The 16,826-nt window shown below is 36.6% G+C and overlaps 1 protein-coding gene across 2 annotated transcripts; it reads right to left on the reverse strand.

Annotated features, from left to right (window-relative positions):
* Positions 1 to 201: 201 nt before the first annotated feature.
* LOC136239583 (structural maintenance of chromosomes protein 5-like) lies at positions 202 to 16,724 on the reverse strand. 2 transcript variants are annotated; one of them, XM_066030340.1, is made up of 23 exons: positions 16,639 to 16,724; positions 15,466 to 15,535; positions 12,149 to 12,255; positions 10,422 to 10,565; positions 10,208 to 10,363; positions 10,098 to 10,160; positions 9,975 to 10,037; positions 9,846 to 9,917; positions 9,657 to 9,797; positions 8,478 to 8,916; positions 6,192 to 6,352; positions 5,754 to 5,867; positions 5,600 to 5,709; positions 2,346 to 2,478; positions 1,275 to 1,328; positions 1,167 to 1,228; positions 1,048 to 1,117; positions 921 to 1,001; positions 800 to 858; positions 677 to 749; positions 451 to 624; positions 276 to 401; positions 202 to 225 (listed from the first exon to the last, which is right to left on the reverse strand). In XM_066030340.1, the coding sequence occupies exons 1-21, from the start codon at positions 16,651 to 16,653 to the stop codon at positions 490 to 492; spliced, it is 2,322 nt and encodes a 773-aa protein (XP_065886412.1). In that variant the 5' UTR covers positions 16,654 to 16,724; the 3' UTR covers positions 202 to 225; positions 276 to 401; positions 451 to 489. The 2 variants fall into 2 exon arrangements, with proteins under 2 accessions (XP_065886412.1, XP_065886413.1); XM_066030341.1 differs by lacking the exon at positions 16,639 to 16,724 and adding an exon at positions 12,304 to 12,493.
* Positions 16,725 to 16,826: the final 102 nt, after the last annotated feature.

The raw sequence follows: 16,826 nt of genomic DNA on the forward strand, positions 1-16,826 counted from the left end.
AGACCAATACACTACAACACACTTCTTGCTTAAGTAGCTTAATTTCCTCTCTCCTCTTATCATACTGCTCCACACACTAAATAAACACACAAAGTATACACAAACAGATAGGCAATAGTCATCATATACTCTAATATCCTTGTTGTGGCACATTTCAGCTTTTATCTGGTACTCATGCATTAACCTCTCCACTTCCTCTGAGTCATCTGGAAAACTATTATATTGCTGTCAATGAAGTCAGCATGATAAAATTACACTATACATGTGCTATATACTTGCTGCCTTTCAGGAGGGATATCACCATGGACAGTTAATCCTGTCAACTTCTGTGCCTCAAGTAGAAGTTCCTTTCCTCTCTCTTTTGTATCATCAGCTATTTCCTTGGCATCATTTAAGTTGGCCTTGTATTATAAGAGAGTAACAGGGAATTCCCTTACTATTACTAAGCACCTCTGCTTCCTCTAAATGATGCTTCACTTCTATCTGACATTACTGCACTTGTTCCTTCTGCATAACCACAGCCTGTTGTTGTAGCTGAGCAATAGTGTACTCCCTTTGGTCGGTGGTAAGACTACAAACTAGAGCAGCTATCTTCTGCATGCACTCTACTTGATCATGTCGTAGCTGTATGTGTATACTGTTATTAGTAAAGCTGTGAAGTGGCTATACATCTCACCTTCAATACAGCTTGTTTGAATGTATCTTGCTCAGCCACTAAATCAATTGCACTGTTTTCTAATTCACTCAGTCTGTGACAATAACACACAGTAGCTCAAGGTGACAATATCATAGTACTTACTGTATTCTCAGAGTATTAATTGTGCTTGTTAGTTTGGCCCGGTCTTGTGAGCTGTTAGTCTAATTAGGATTAAAAAACAAAACAATGGTACTAGCATAAAGAAAGTCTAGAGCAGCAAAACCTTTCTTTTTCTAATAGCCTTGATATGTTTCTTTTCCTTTTCTTCAAATTCATCAAGGTCTATAACAATCTTTTCACCATTCTAAACAACACCTACTAGAATTTTTGGTAGTTAGCAAACAGCTCACCCCATTTGTAATCAGTGGCTTCACTTCAACTTTAACATCATCTTGGGGAAACCCCAAATACTCTGGCTCACTAATAGCACACAACAATCCACAATGTAGGTTACAACACACTTGCTCACTATAGGAATTGTAGTATAGCACTCTTAACTCGACTACCATATTTACTGATAATAACAGTAACCTGTACAAGTCAGATAGTTATAATAATTGATAATATAACAACTAACATTCTCTGATGAGGTGAAAAACTTTCGAACCCGGTGACCGATTTCATCCACTACCTATCACATGAATATATCAACTGTATACAGTGTACTTACAACTATATCAAACAGTATGGTAGTACTGATTAGTAGGGTTTACCATAAAGTGACAGGCACCGTTCAAAGTGCAAACCATCACAGAAACACAGTATGCAATGAAAATCACTTTTATGGAATTGCCTTAGTATATCTAACTTCATACCAAGCGTTAAAACAAGAAAACACTCACAGACAGCCAGATATTGAATTTAAAAAAAGAATTGCCAAAACCTAATCTTGGTTTGCCTGTCTTCCTGCCTGCTTGCCTGTCTGCCCACCAGACCACAGTTGCAAGGCTTGAGACCAAACAAAGCAGCACACAGCCACCATTTCCTGCCTTCTCTAGGTTCTGACAAGTATCTGCCTTCTGTGCTTTTTTCTTCAATTACATGGTCTTCTTCACCAAAGGAAACAATACCAAAGAATTAATATTTTGCATCAACACTTTCCTTAGAGGAGTGTATTTAGAGACCACAAACTATTCAAAGTGCTTAAGCTACTGTAAGTGGAGTAGATACATGTAGCTGTACTTATAAAACAATCACTGATCCAACCACATCCCTAACTGATCAGAACTGTAGGACCAGGTGTCCTACAGACCTTCAGCACTATAGCTGTAAAGCCTTAATAAATAAATAAATGTTGCCTCACACTTAACAATCAGTGCACGCTGTAACCACATCCCATAATGATGCATGTAGCTGCAAATCAGGTGCAGTTATGCTGTAGAAAACTAGACATGGTAAACCACACCCCCCTTAACGTAGCTCACTTGAGACAAGCAGGAAGATTGAGATACTCTAATAAAGCAGCCACAGCCGTACATAACTATACATTATTATTTTTTTAAAATGTTTCTAATAGTGTCCAGCATTGTGAAACTATTTTGCCTATTTTACAGTAATTTGCTGTGTAAAATATTTCCCATTTACAGTACAAATCTTCTGTGGAGATCCTTGAAGATCTAATGAAATTTACTATATCATTTCTACATACTCTTGTAATCTGTTCAGGTGACATATCCTTAGCCACCAAGACATTATGGAGGTAGTGATACTTGCAGAGAACCCTCAGTGTGGGAGCAGGTGCATCTATCAAGTTGATCATCCACTGATCAAACCCATATTGTCTAGAGAACAATGGTATGTAACATCTGGATGACACACAATCATGCAGTGCTTAAATACATTAACATAAGTTTTGTACCAAAATTAAATGTGATAAAAGTGGTCAAGAAGATTTGTTTCAATACATGTGTATCTTACATATCATTCAAATATTTTACTGTATTCTCGTTTTTCAGATTTTATAGCCATACACTTATAGTTAAGAGCTTTAATATGATGATTACCATCCTACAAAACATGGGACCAACTAAACGTGTTCTGATTATTATCAAGGTGATCTGATGTTCCAGGACAGTTTGCATGATAAGATATAACCATTACCAATTAAGTTTCCAGATTATGCAGGTATCAAGTAGAGCTGTGCGATAATAGTAAAACCTATATCTCGATAAGTGACAGCCACTTTGTCTTGATAATTGATATTATCTCGAATCAAGTCAGAACTTTATCACTGAGATAATAGTAAATCTAATCCAAAACAGCCAAGCTGTAAAAAAAGAGTGCGGCCCTCAGAAAGGCTATGGTGAAAAAGATATGAAATCCAAGGTGGCGGCCAAGAAATGGCTGTGATGGTAGGTTAATGGTAAAAATTTTAATAACGACAATTCAGGTGAATTTGGTGCCGCTTGGTCTTGGTACAAAATTCACCTGGAAAGGGTGCCATAGTGCGAGGTTTCGCCTCGCACTATAACATCTTTTCTAAGTTTGTATATCTTTTGGTATATATTTCGAATACCATGATATCTGTAGTATATATATATATATATATATATATATATAATACATATATTTATTACATGTCAATTAATCCCTACAGGATAACTTTTTTTGCAGCTGATCTCTCTATTGGGTGACTTAAAATCTAGCTGAACTCTCTACAGGGTAATTTGCTTGTACGTAGATGAACTCTTTACAGGATTCTCTCTACAGGGTGACTTGACTCTAGCTGAACTCTCTGCAGGGTTATCTGTTTGTAGTTGAACTCTCTACAGGGTGATTTGTTTGTAACTGAGCTCTCTACAAGGTAACTTCTTCTAGCTGATCTGACTACAGGGTGAGTTGTTTCTAACTTTCTCTCTACAGGGCAATTTATTTGTAGCTGAATTCTCTATAGGGTGATTTGTTTGCAGCTGAATTCTCTACATGGTGGTTTCTTTGTAGCTGCATGAACTCTCTACAAGGTGACTTCTTCTAGCTGAACTCTCCACAGAGTGATTTTTTCGTAGCTGAACTTTCCACAGGGTGATTTGTTTGCAGCTGAACTCTCTACATGATGGTTTCTTTGTAGCTGAGCTCTCTACAAGGTAAATTCTTTTTTCTAGCTGATCTCTCTACAGGGTGATCTGTTCGTAGCTGAACTCTCTACAGGGTGATTTGTTTGCAGCTGAACTCTCTATAGGGTGGTTCTTTGTAGCTGAACCCTCTACATGGTGACTTCTTCTAGCTAATCTCTCTACAGGGTGACTTGTTTATAGCTGAATTGTCTATAAGATTAACTGTAGCTGAATTCTCTACAGAATAACTTGCAATCTTTAATGGAGTAAGTTATAAATGTAGTCAAATGCTCTATTAGGGTGACTGCTCTATTAGAGTATCTCAATCTTACATTTGCCTTGCTACATGTAGTTGACTTTCGAATCATAACTCAGTGGTTTGTAATCCGATTCTTCTGTACTACTGCAAGGACTTTCTATGATGATTATTCCAGCTATAGTACACATTGATTTTCAGCTCATTGCTCTAAGCGGTTTGCCTGGTAGGCGTAAAAACTGATAGTTTTTTTATTCATAAAAATTGATTGTGTAATTGTGACACAGGTTGGATTTTGTGTCATATCTCCATGGTCTTTATCTCGATTCTTTTCAAACCACAAAAAGACACTCCTACGATGGTTACTCTATCTACATAGCAATTTTCAACTCATTCCTTCAAGGGGTTTACTCTGTGGGGGTGACAGACCTTCGACCCTATTTACACGAATAATCGATCATGTTCATCAGATTCCTACCAAAGGTGGTACTGAGATCTGCCTTAATGAACCCTTTAAGTGTGCCAAATTTCAGCCCGATTGGAGCATGCATTCATGTTTTATGGCAGATTTTGCGAAGTGTGCAAAATGAAGAAGTAGAAGGGGAAAAAAGAAATTAAAACAAAATTTTGTTCACTTGTATCTCGGAAATGGCTGGAGTGATTTTCTTCAAATTTGGTATGTGGACTCCCCTAACTGGCCAGCATTTATCTAGCAAATTTGGTTCCAATCAGATTAGGGATCACAGAGCTAAATAGGTGTGAAAATTGCATTTTCTTTCTTCTTGTTAATATACTCACGGTGTGGTGCGCCGGCTTCTTGAGCCGCACGACACACTACCGTGTGTCTTGATCTCTGTAATCTATTGTATATCAACCACAGTCAGATGAAAATTTTGTGGAAAGGTGTCAAACTATAGTACGTTCGCGTTGAGCTGAATCCTCAAAAACATTTAATAACTCATGGATGTAATTACACACAATCTTGAAATTTGGCCCATTTGTAGTACTGCTTGACCCACTAAAAATATTTCAAAATCTTGTTGTTCAAATGTTTGACATAATATTTATGGCCAATCAAATTTTTCACAATACATTTCCTATGCAGAAGCCATATAACTACAGTGTCCATTAGAGCCCTTTCCTGAGCATGTAATGGAGCCAAACCGTACGTGTCTGTTGTTGACACCTTTGCTGTTACCAATAATCATCTGGTTGGCATAAATGTTAACTCTGTTGAGAAAAAATCCACTTTTAATTTTTAGCTGTTTTTCAGGGTTCAGCTCAACGTGAACATACTATAGTTTTGGGAAAATTCTTATTTATGATAGGTGAATTAGCTAGATAATCCTTTTATCTAAATTATCTCCCAACCCTAGTATCAAGTAACCAATTCCACTCTATACATCCACAATGGCATACATTTGTCCATAATCTGACAATTTTAATGTCAAGGTAATAACAACAAATTATCAATAACCCCAAGTAGTACAATTTTAATATTAAGGTAATAAGAAAATTAAGGCAATTGTTACATTACATAACTTGGCTACAAATACAAACAATCATGCATTACAGAATATTTGATGACTCTACCTCATTTCATCAATACCATAAAATGGTGTGTACTTGTTGACATCCTCTGAATTGCTCATTGCTTTAGGATCCAGTATTACATCCACAGATAGCTTCAATTTCTCTCTCACCTAACAAAATAATTGAGACTAGAAATATCCATTTGCTCACATACTTCTTCTTTTAGTTTAATCATATCTTCTTCTGTCTGGGCAATAAAGGAAAATTTGTGATAATTGTTTAAGAAACCTTCAACTTGTTTCATATACTGCTGATCCCTACAATTAGCCTGTGAAGTACACATTAACACCATCAGTGTATGTTCAATTAGAATTACATAAGAAAGCCATTTGCTTATGGGACTATTATAAACAAGTAGCTATCTGACAAGTATATTGAGATTTTCAGCCGACTATGATGATTTTAAAGTTGGTTAGTTTAGAGAGATGACCTTAACTCTGTACAGGTAGTCACTAAGACAAGCTCCACTGTATAATCTATGCAAATCTGTTTGTATAATCTTACATGAGAAAAAAGCAAAAACGAAGCTCCTAAATTTTGATAGTAGCTATTTTCATAGGGTCTGATACCATATGGCAGTGTGCTTACTCACCACTAAAATCATTGGTTCAATAATTGCACGTTGAAAACAATGTCGATTCTTTCTTAACCATCGGACAATGTTGTAACATATCTTGTTCTGTCCCCAGAGGATCTGCAGACGTATGTTCCCTGTACCACTGAACAATTGTCTCACTTCTTCATCATCTTCCACTGTTAGAAAAATGTTTCATCACAAAACTTTATTTATTTTTTAAATTTATTATTGCTTTACAACACCAGATGCAAGATTACAGAATTAAAATGATTGTACATAAATAGTGTGGTGGTGTTGAGGGTCAGATGGCAACATGTGTCAACTGCCCAAACTAATTACTGTTAATTACTTGACTACAGTACATGTACACAACATACAAAAACACAAACTTAGCTATGTAAATGATTAAAATTTACAGGGCAGGAGAGTTTGGAGCACTTACAACAGGGACACAAGTAATGGAGGATACAATTATTATTGTTGTTTACATTAAAATTGTTGACAAAATAATTTTTTAATTGCTTTTTGATTTGCTGGATAGGGAGAGAGTTTAAACTGTAATGGGAACCAAATTCATGTATGTAGCATGTGTGGTCATGATGTCACTTTGAAAGTAAAAGGGGCTGCCTATAATAAACATGAACAAAGCCTCATGAGATGTTTGCAGTTTGTATATATGCCAGTGCACACCTAACTGTACGGTATATGCTTAAAACATATGTACAGTAGATAGTGTAAGTGTGTGCACAGTAAAAACAAACTCGTGAAAAACTTGTCATCTACTCTAATACAACACACAGTACAGTGAAAAATGTATACCTTATTCACTTGGTTAAATGCTGCAGTGCTTATTACCTTAATTCAAATACTGATGCAGCAACTACTCAAACTCGACCACTTGAAAATGACATTTAAGCTCTTATTTTCTGAGAAGGTGCTGTGTTTAATTAACAAAGGATATAATATTATAGTAAAATTAAGGACACCTCGGGACCTTGGGACAGGTTACCTCACTTTACAGGTTTTACATGCTAAGGTATTCTTAGGAACTATTACCAAGTGTCCAGATTATGCAGGTGTCCTTATTTTCAAGTAACCTGATTATTAAATAGGTTCTACTATACAAACAAATGGACAAACACAATTGCAATTTAAGAATCCCTATGTTGTGTGTTAGTGGTAGTTTGACGATAAAAATTGTGGCACACAGAAAACAAAAAGTACACCAAATTGAAGTGAAAGGCTTATAGGTAGGGGGATTGAACCTGGGTTGGTTAATATTTAATAACTTGCAGTTAAGGGTGCATAAACACCAAAGTTGTTTTGACAGGAATGCAGCTCAACTTTAAACTTTTCAGTCGGTGTTAATTCACAACAGCAACGCTGTACAGAAAGAACAAAACCATATAACGATTTACAGCAGACTTTATGCTACTATGACAGAGAGTAGATGGCTGCACTTACAATGGCCATACTTCTTAATGATCACATAAGATACGACCACCAGAGGCTTACTCAAGACAAGCAACAAGATCAAGATACTCTAATAAAGCATTCACCCTAATTGTATGATATTCTAATAGAACAGTCACATGTGTATATATAGTCATAGCTACACCATTAGTGTATTCACTTCAAAAAATACTCCATACAATAAAAAAGAGATGCCACGATATTTTATACAAGTTTACAACCTAGATATTACATGTCTGAAAGCACATGACCATCAATTGCTGGAAAGAAATGTGTGTAGCAAATTGTGTTGTTTGCTCCTACTGATCGCAAGCCCGTATTGTCCACACTACTACATGTATGGGATATCTTAATGCCTCATAACTTGCTTCTATCAAATGGCTGTGTTTTAGTATCACCACTAAATGTTTTGGCAGTTGGTCATGTAACAAGAGTTATCAATGAAAAATAACAATAACAATAACAAGGGTTCAGGTGAATGTGGACCAGTTATATAGTTAGTCAGCAAAGAACTAAATTCCACAGAAACATGTTGTGTGCATTTCAGGTTGCTCTGAAGACATGTTTGGGCTTGAATACACCTGTAACTAATACTGTCAAGTCATCGTGAAGGAAAGGTGTGACTTGATATTTAATGACAGGAAACGTAAACCTTCATGATCTCTACTATAAAGTACTACCATATACCCACACTATTTTGAACACTTGAAACTTAACACTATCCTCAAATAGATGTGTTCAAATCATACAGCTGTGGTGCAATATCCCTAAAATTTTAAAAATCCTTACAATCAGATGTGCACATATAGATGGCACAACTTCACTTACAATCGCTTTCTTCTTCATCCTGATCATCATCCAATGTCAGGTCAATGACATCCACTTCCTCTACTGGATGACATTTATCCATAGGTGCCATTGTAGCCAACAGGCGTTCCATCCCTTCAACCTCTGTCCTTTTGTGCGCTAACTTGCTTTGTCGCTGGTGTTCCTGAATCTTTTTATCTACAAATTCATCCTCTGCTTTATCTATCTCATTATCCAGTTGGTTTAATGTATCTCTGTCTTTCTGAATCTCCTTCCGTTTGTCATTAATTTTCTTCTTACACTCTTGCTCATTTTTACTGAGAGATTGTATAACACTGTCCAAGTGTTTTATTTGATTTTCTAGTGACTCATGTTCATCGTGAATTCTCTTCCACACACTCTCAGCTTTATTCTTGTTCTTCTTTGTCTCCAAATAGTGCTTCCTAGCAACTCCATAGAACTAATATGTAAAAAGATGGAACATAATGTTTAGAAATTTATGAGAAGCCATATACTAATACACACACAAGCTTTTCATATCATTAAAATGGCTGAGCATTTGGTTACATGGGATATATAAACTATAGTGATGTTCTATTAGCACCTTGAAAACAAGCCATGCAAATGGGCAGATGTAGCTACATTGTTGACAAGTACCGTGTAGGAATCTTCCTCAAAACTATAACTTGTAGAATGGATTATGCATTTGACATACAATTTCTTGCAAATTAAGTATAATTTCTTGTCAACTTAATCAGTAACAAACCCTAAACCTTCCATTATTCTTAAAACCTTCTCTAATGACTGTTTCTGAATAGTTGTGGAAAATTTTATATGCCCAATGTTGTCCAGTGAGGGAAAAATATGTTCGCATATAAGGTTAGTATATTATACATGTAACTTTTAATAAATAAAAATCTTCTTTAGTACACAAAAATCACTGGCAAAAAGACAGGCAACAATGCCCAAGAAAAGGCGAAACTGACAAACTGTTGATAACAAGAAAGCAATTTCTGTATCCCTTTACTGTTCTGCTAGAACTCTGTAAAATGAAGCAAAAAATGATTTATAATAAAATCCCACCCTTTGGGACCACAAAGCATTTGGACAAATTCACATATCCAGAGTTGTGTGTGGAAAACCACAAAACAATGGAAAAGAAAACTACATGACAAGTAAACTCAGATACTCTCAACGAACCTTCCAACTTCTCTTTTCTATCAGAATTCTCAAACAGGTAATAGCATGTTGCCATTCCCTGGCTTGAGACACATCATTTTCAATCATTTGGTTATCCCTTGTTTTCTTCTCCAATAACTCCTCCTTCCCCTGAAGTGTCTTCTGTAGGTACAAAACACATTAACAAGTGAGCCTAACACTGTCACATACATAGATATCTTTGTGACCAGTTTTCATGTTCTTCAATTTCTGATGCAACTCAAATATTTCAGTAGTGCCAACCTATATAACCCAGAGCATTAAATATTTTTTTCTTAAAATGTGTTAGGTTTGGCTTACTGTTTTTTCTGTTTCTTCTAACACTTCGTAGCTGTTCATCCTCGCAAACTCAACCACCATATCCTGTAAGACAATGACACAAGATAATTAATTTTGGAATCCACAAAGAAAATGCAACACTACCTGAGGCAAGAACTGACACTTGTTTGCTATTTGTACATTCATGTCACTAACAACCTCCTTAACCTGGTAAGAAGAAGAGATTACTGGAGAATCTGTACCAATTTTCTTACCTCTTTCAGTTGACAGCTCTTACCATTTAATATCCAGGTAGAGCTATTATTATCACAATGGATTTGCCTCTGAATAACAGGGTTGTGCCCAGATGGATTAAACAATTCTATTTCAATAAATGCTTCAGATTTACCATACTTCACAAAATCTTTTAACTATTGATACAAAAGACAAGATACAGTGTTAAGAGAAATGCCAATTCAAGGTACGGACCTCTTTTGCTCTCCCTAGCAAATTTGGGTTGCCTGCCAGTCCCAAACATATTCCACACATAATACTGGACTTGCCAGATCCATTAGCACCGGCTATCACATTCAGTTTAGCTCCAGGGATCAACTCTACATCATCAAATGTCAAGTGAAAACACAATATAAAGAGGAAGACATGTAAACGCTGTACAGCTATAGTTTCTTAGGGACACCTAGTTTTGTTAAATTCTTGCAAGAGGGATTCTGCACAAAATATTAGGCCTGCCAATTCAGAGGATAAAAGATTTCATGACGATTAGTAATACTACAGCACAAAAAGCAAGCCAAATACAGCTAGTGCAGAGGCACGACAGACAAGTATGCATTTTACAGGAACCAAGAAAATGCAGTTTTTATGCATCTGTACCTCGATAGTGCCTGGATGGAATTAACCAGATTTGCCATGGAACCCCCTCGAGGTAGGGCACCTCTTATTTCAAATCTGAGTTGAATTCACCTATTCATCACTGAGATGTGCTCCTTCATAGTTCATCTTATTCTCTTCATATTTTTTTACTTAATCAACTTACTTCTTTTTCTCTTTGCACTCTTTAGAAAAATCTCAATAACATGCATGTGCTTTAGTCAAGTTGCTTCAAATTAGGAGAGCAGTAAGAGCATACTGCAGCACATCTACAGTCCAAGATTGACTTAAGAACAAGGGAATAATGAAAATTACAAAAGCTATTTGTTGTCACGCCTACAGGGTAATCCGCTTGGCAGAATAACTTGAAAATAGGTCTGTACATGAAGAAGTAACTAAAGTTCTAGTATAGTACACTAGAATGGTAAATCTCACAAATCTATCAGTGGAAACTCTAGATAGTTCTACAACATTCTATATGCATTGTATTAGAAGTGCTCAGCAAAAATGTGTGCTCTATTAGAGTACTACAGAAATATTATAATAGACTGTATCAAGGAACACAATAGCATTGTGTGGCCAATTAGCACAGTTTGTGTGGGCGCGCAACACATAAGTGTGTATAGTACAACTTGTAAAGAAAATATCATTTTCATGTATCCATAGCTTGATAGAGCCTGAATGGTAATTAACCATTTTGCTGTTGAAACTTTCTCAGGATAGGGCACCCCCCATTCCAAATTCAAGTCCAATTCAGCCAGCCATCACTGACATATGAGCCTATAAGTTCATCTCATTTTCTCCATATTTTTTTTTCTTAACCTTCTTCTAATTCTTTTTCATTTTAATCAAGTCACCATGTAGAGAGTTCAGTTACAAACAAATCACTCTGTGCCTTGTAAAATCACCCTGTACAAGTCACCCTAATAGCTACATGATAATCATTTTATTCAGGTTCAAATTTATGATAAATACATAGATTCACATAAATAACAGTCTTTGGTGATTCCTTTAGTAAAGGGGAAAAACAATTTAAAAGGCCAGCCATGGGCTAGCTTTGGAACTTGCAATTACAAAAAGAGGTGATAACTATTTATACCAAAACAGCCAATCTGTGAATAAAGTGTGCAGCCCTGCATAAAGAAAAAAAGGTATGAGGTAGTGACCTTGTTCATTAAAAATGATTGGTATTAGCATCATTGTAGCCATTTCTTGAACGTCACTTTTGATTTCATAACTTCTTTCACCCTAGCCTTTTTGAAGGGCCGCACCCTTTTTTCACAGCTGGGTTGCTTTGGTCAGCTGCACGTATGGTATGACTCTTACAGAAAATTGTGAAGTCTGATTCTGACAATTGAGCCTTTCAGGTATTCTTCCTTTGGCTTCTTTTCAGCTGCTCCTGCTGGTGATTGTGTTTTGAGACGTTTTACTCCACCTACATGTAGTGAGGTGAAAGTGATATATACGACAAAATATAACATACTTTGTTGATTTATTTTCTAATGTATACAATATAGGTTGCTGTACTTAGTGGCTATGTCAAATAGAGCAAACTTATGTATTTCAGGTCCCATTTTTTTCTTTGGTCCCAAACATGGCCATATGCAGAAGTAACATCAGCCACTCATTAAATCCAATTTTGTTCTACCTGTCAGTAGGTTCTTGCAGTTGTGCTATAATATATACAACCTTAGAAGCAGATGCATGACAATAGTATGCAGTGCCATGTACTATGATACATATGTACTGGTGTATACAGTACGAGGTAAAAACACCACAGAATGCCGTATGTTAAGTGATATCATCAAGTGGTCATCTTTGCACATTGTACAGTAAAATTCAAATACTCATACTGACTGATACTAACTCTGTATTTATTCAGTCTTACTCTGTCTTGGAACAAATTTTTTGAGGCAAAACTAGATTACTATAGTCAGTATGAGTCCTGAGTCCTGCCAAAAACAGTTATATCAAAGAGGTGAACATATGCTCACTCCCAATTGTTTGTACTGGAACAAGCATGTTTTCATGTTGTAAACATGTTTGCACGCCTGAATCATCCATGCTAAATGTATGGGATATTTTTAAAGCCTCATAACCTACTTGTTCTTGCCCATATCAAAGTGCTTTTTTGACTATTAGTTCCAGCGTTTAAAGGGCTTCACAGTGCTACTAAATGTTTGGGCAGCTAGCCCATGTAACAAGAATTATTAACAAGAAACAAGGACTCAGGTGAACGCCAACTGACTATATTATAGTAGTAGCTAGTTCATTACTGTGCAAATTTCAACAGAATTTGAGTAATAGTCCCAAGATGGTCTCAAGACAAAGTAATACAGAGTAAAATACAGAGTTAGCATCGGTATATGGGCTAACCTCCTGATCTGCATCGTCATTAGCAAAAGTTCATAATACAGTGGTCCCTCTATTCGTAACTATTGTCCAAACTCATTGGGTGAGTTCAGATAATCAAAAAATTTGGATACAGAGCAAAGCGCTTTTAGCAAGAATAATTAAGCTGAAAATCAGTGTGTGGATACCTCAAACTTTTCATTGTTTGGAAGAAATCAAGGTAAATACCATGAAGATACAGTGCAAAAACCAACAGAATGTAACAATCACATCATCAAGGTTTGCTGTTAAAAAACGATTACTTGCCAATCCATGCCTACCAGACAAACCGCTCAGAGAATGAGCTGAAAATTGGTGAACAGATGGATTAAGAAAGGCTTTTAAGGTGGATGTGAAGCCACTGAGTCATAACACAAAAACCAACTACTGGCAGCAAGATCAAGATACTCTAATAGTGCAGTCATCCTAATAAAGCAGTCAGTTAATCACCTTGTAGAGAAATCAGCTCTCTTATAAGTCATCCTGTATGGAGTTCAACTACAAACAAGTCACCTGTAGAGAGTTCAGCTAAGTTACAAGTCATCCTGTAGAAAGTTCAGCTACATTACCAGTCACACTATTATTTTTCGTGAATAATGATTAATAACTCCACAACCTTTAATTGTATTCCACCCAAACTTTGTGCCAAGATTCGCCTTTAAAACCCATCTTATGTGTGCCAAATTTCAAGGCAATCAAACAATGAGTTTGCGATTCATAGCAGGTTTTATAAGTGTGTGAAAAGACAAAGAAAAATAGAAAACAAAAACCAAAGAAATAGCCAGTTTCATATCTTGGGAATGCTTGAAGCAATTTTGCTCAAACTTAGTGTGTGGACTACTGAAGATGGAGGCAATCTCTACAGTAAAAATTGTCTCATTTCATAAAGAGAGCATGGAGATACATAGGCATGAAAATCGAGTTATTGCTCTTCCTGTCAATAACAAAATGGTGTGACATAACAGCTTCTTGGGCCACACGACACACTACCCATGAATTAATTGCACTCTGTCATTTGTGGAGGTGTTAATTTGATCAAAGCATAACATGTTTTTCCAGGCTATAATGTTGTCAGTCTTCATATTATGAACTCTTCACCCTTTGTCCTAGGAGAGTAAGTAGAATTCGAGGAAAACGGAAACGGGACAGAAAGGAATAGAAACGACCAATGAAAATGCCTGATAAAGGTCGTCATGTAATATACAGGTAGGATTAGGTAAGATTTTACAGCGCTATGTATCTTTGCAGCATTGTTAGATCCTTTTGCTAAAACAATCGAAACACTCTAATAGAGTAGTCACTTGCAATAAAATCCTCTAATAGAGCAGTCGTGAATGTTTTGTTAACTTGAATTGGTGGACTATAGCTGTCATAGATTAGGTATGTAGACTAGCTAAGTAATCAATATATTGAAAGTTAGCTACTCCTTTGAAACCATAAACATTTTAAACTACTCAACTAGCTATTGACATTAAAGTAATACTGATGAAAACTGAGATTCACAAAGCACCCTATAATTAACCAACAGTGTCTATTATAGGCTTCAAAATTACACCTACTGCTTCCAGATAAGAAGTCATATGATGGGATCATGCATCAGCACTGGTATATGTTTTGTCAAATTAAACTGAAATGTCTCCAAGAGGACTCCTCATGACTGCTTAGTCTCCTCATTGGAGACATGCACCTACACATACTGCAGCTACCACATACCCATAATGTGACTTTTTTGAGGTTGTAGGTACAACTTCCCGATCTATATGCATGCCTTGCATGTCAGTTAATTAGAATCCTTTGTAGCAGCCTATGATGTTTTAAATTTTATGGTTTCAAGGGAGTAGCTAACTTTCAATGTTGATGACTTACCTAGTCTATATATACCTAAGGTATGACAGCTATAGCCCATCAATTCATAGGCCATCAATGTAAGATTCTGGTGGGATAGTTAACAAAACATTCTTGACTGCTCTATTAGAATATTAATTTTTATGTAAGTGACTGCTCTATTAGAGTATTTCGATGTTTTTAATGAAAGGATCCAAACAATGCTGCAAGGACACATTGCGCTGTAAAATCCTACCTACTCCAACCTGTATATTGCATAATGACCTTTATCAGGCATTTTCCGTGGGTCGTTCCTGTTCCTACTTTCCGTTTCCATCCCGTTCTCGTTTCCCTCAAATCAGGGTGACATGTTTTCATACACACAAACCAGGTTTGCACCCACACCCAGCTATGTATTAAATTTACTTACGTTTATCATCTTGACATGATGGCATGACAGGTGACAGTGCAGAGGAGAAAAAAGACCGACCATCATTCAGCTGATACACAACACAAGATAATGCAATTTACACTGTAAACAATACACAACATACATTACTGATTACTATATGGTTAGAAAATTTTGAGGGAGAACTGTTGGGCGGTTGAGAGAAAAATTGAATGTTGAGCTTGCTATTAAGAAACTTTTGTGGATTTAAATATATAGCCCCAGGTGAAAAAGTGAAAATGTCCCATGATAGCTCACGCACTGTACAGTGAACAGTTTGAGAACACAAGTACACTTGACAAGGTACCAAATAATCCACATTGCTGTGCATCTGGATGATAGCATAAACTTTCCATCTCCTTTTCAAGAATTGACATAAATATCAATTGCCAGCTCTGGATGTAATTGATCTGTTTTTTTGTTGTTTTGTTTTTGCTTTGTGCACTAAATTGTGTTGTCCTGTTTACTTAATTGTCCTTGTAACCGTATGTGTTTTTGTTACTCCAACAAGGAAGAACGGCTTTGCCAATGCAATCGTTGAGAGTTTATAATAATCAATCAACGCAGGATTGGGCAGAGTTTGCCTCTCTGCCCACAGTTTGACATGAAGACTTTCTTTTATTGACTATTATTACTTTTTAAAAAAAATCTATCGATCAATCTAACAGCAGAGATAATAGACTCTTTTACTGATTTATTAGTTTACTATATAATTTGACATTGCACTACAATCATGGATATGCACATGAGTTTTAGCAATTAAATATTTCCTTCATTTTGTCTGACAGTAGTACTACTGTAAAGCAAAATATGTGTAGGAAGAAGAGGGGCCATGCCCAGCTGCCTCCAGATCTCATGACCTCTGGTGGTACTGCTGGAATTGTATTGTAGCTCAACCGCTAGATTGTGTAGGATCTTAAACAACTAGCTATAGCAAACAGCTAGATGTAGTCCATGTTGAACGATGTCGAGTTCGGATTAAGAAGCCGTACAGATACCGAGGACAGATACGTACGGAACCACCACGCGCCTCCGGCGCACCACGCACAGCACCTGACCTGGCATTACACTGACCCGCTCTCCGGTCGGGGACCCAATGCAAACCGTATCATACAAAATTATAAACAGTTCCTATAATTCAATTACAGTACATACCGACGTTTCAGCCATTGTACACAAAAACCCTGACTGCCTCTCGGACTCCCTAGAAACCGAATTACTGCACAAATATATAAGAGTATGGCGCCTTTTACAAGTCGCGCCGCCCGCCCCTAAGCTTGAGAGACAGGCTTGACTAGTACTACTGTGTAGTGGAATATCTGTAAATGTGCCACTAGCTGTTT

The sequence above is a fragment of the Dysidea avara genome, chromosome 11, assembly GCF_963678975.1.
Source record: "Dysidea avara chromosome 11, odDysAvar1.4, whole genome shotgun sequence".
Taxonomy (NCBI): Eukaryota; Metazoa; Porifera; class Demospongiae; order Dictyoceratida; family Dysideidae; genus Dysidea; species Dysidea avara.

Bases quoted from the DNA above. Each gene is read 5' to 3' on its own strand.
- LOC136239583 (XM_066030340.1), bottom strand. The intron at 10,161-10,207 runs GTAAGAAAATTG...TCTTCTTACCAG, and splicing joins AGAGCTGTCAACTGAAAGAG to GTTAAGGAGGTTGTTAGTGA. The intron at 8,917-9,656 runs GTTCGTTGAGAG...TTTACATATTAG, and splicing joins TAGAAAAGAGAAGTTGGAAG to TTCTATGGAGTTGCTAGGAA.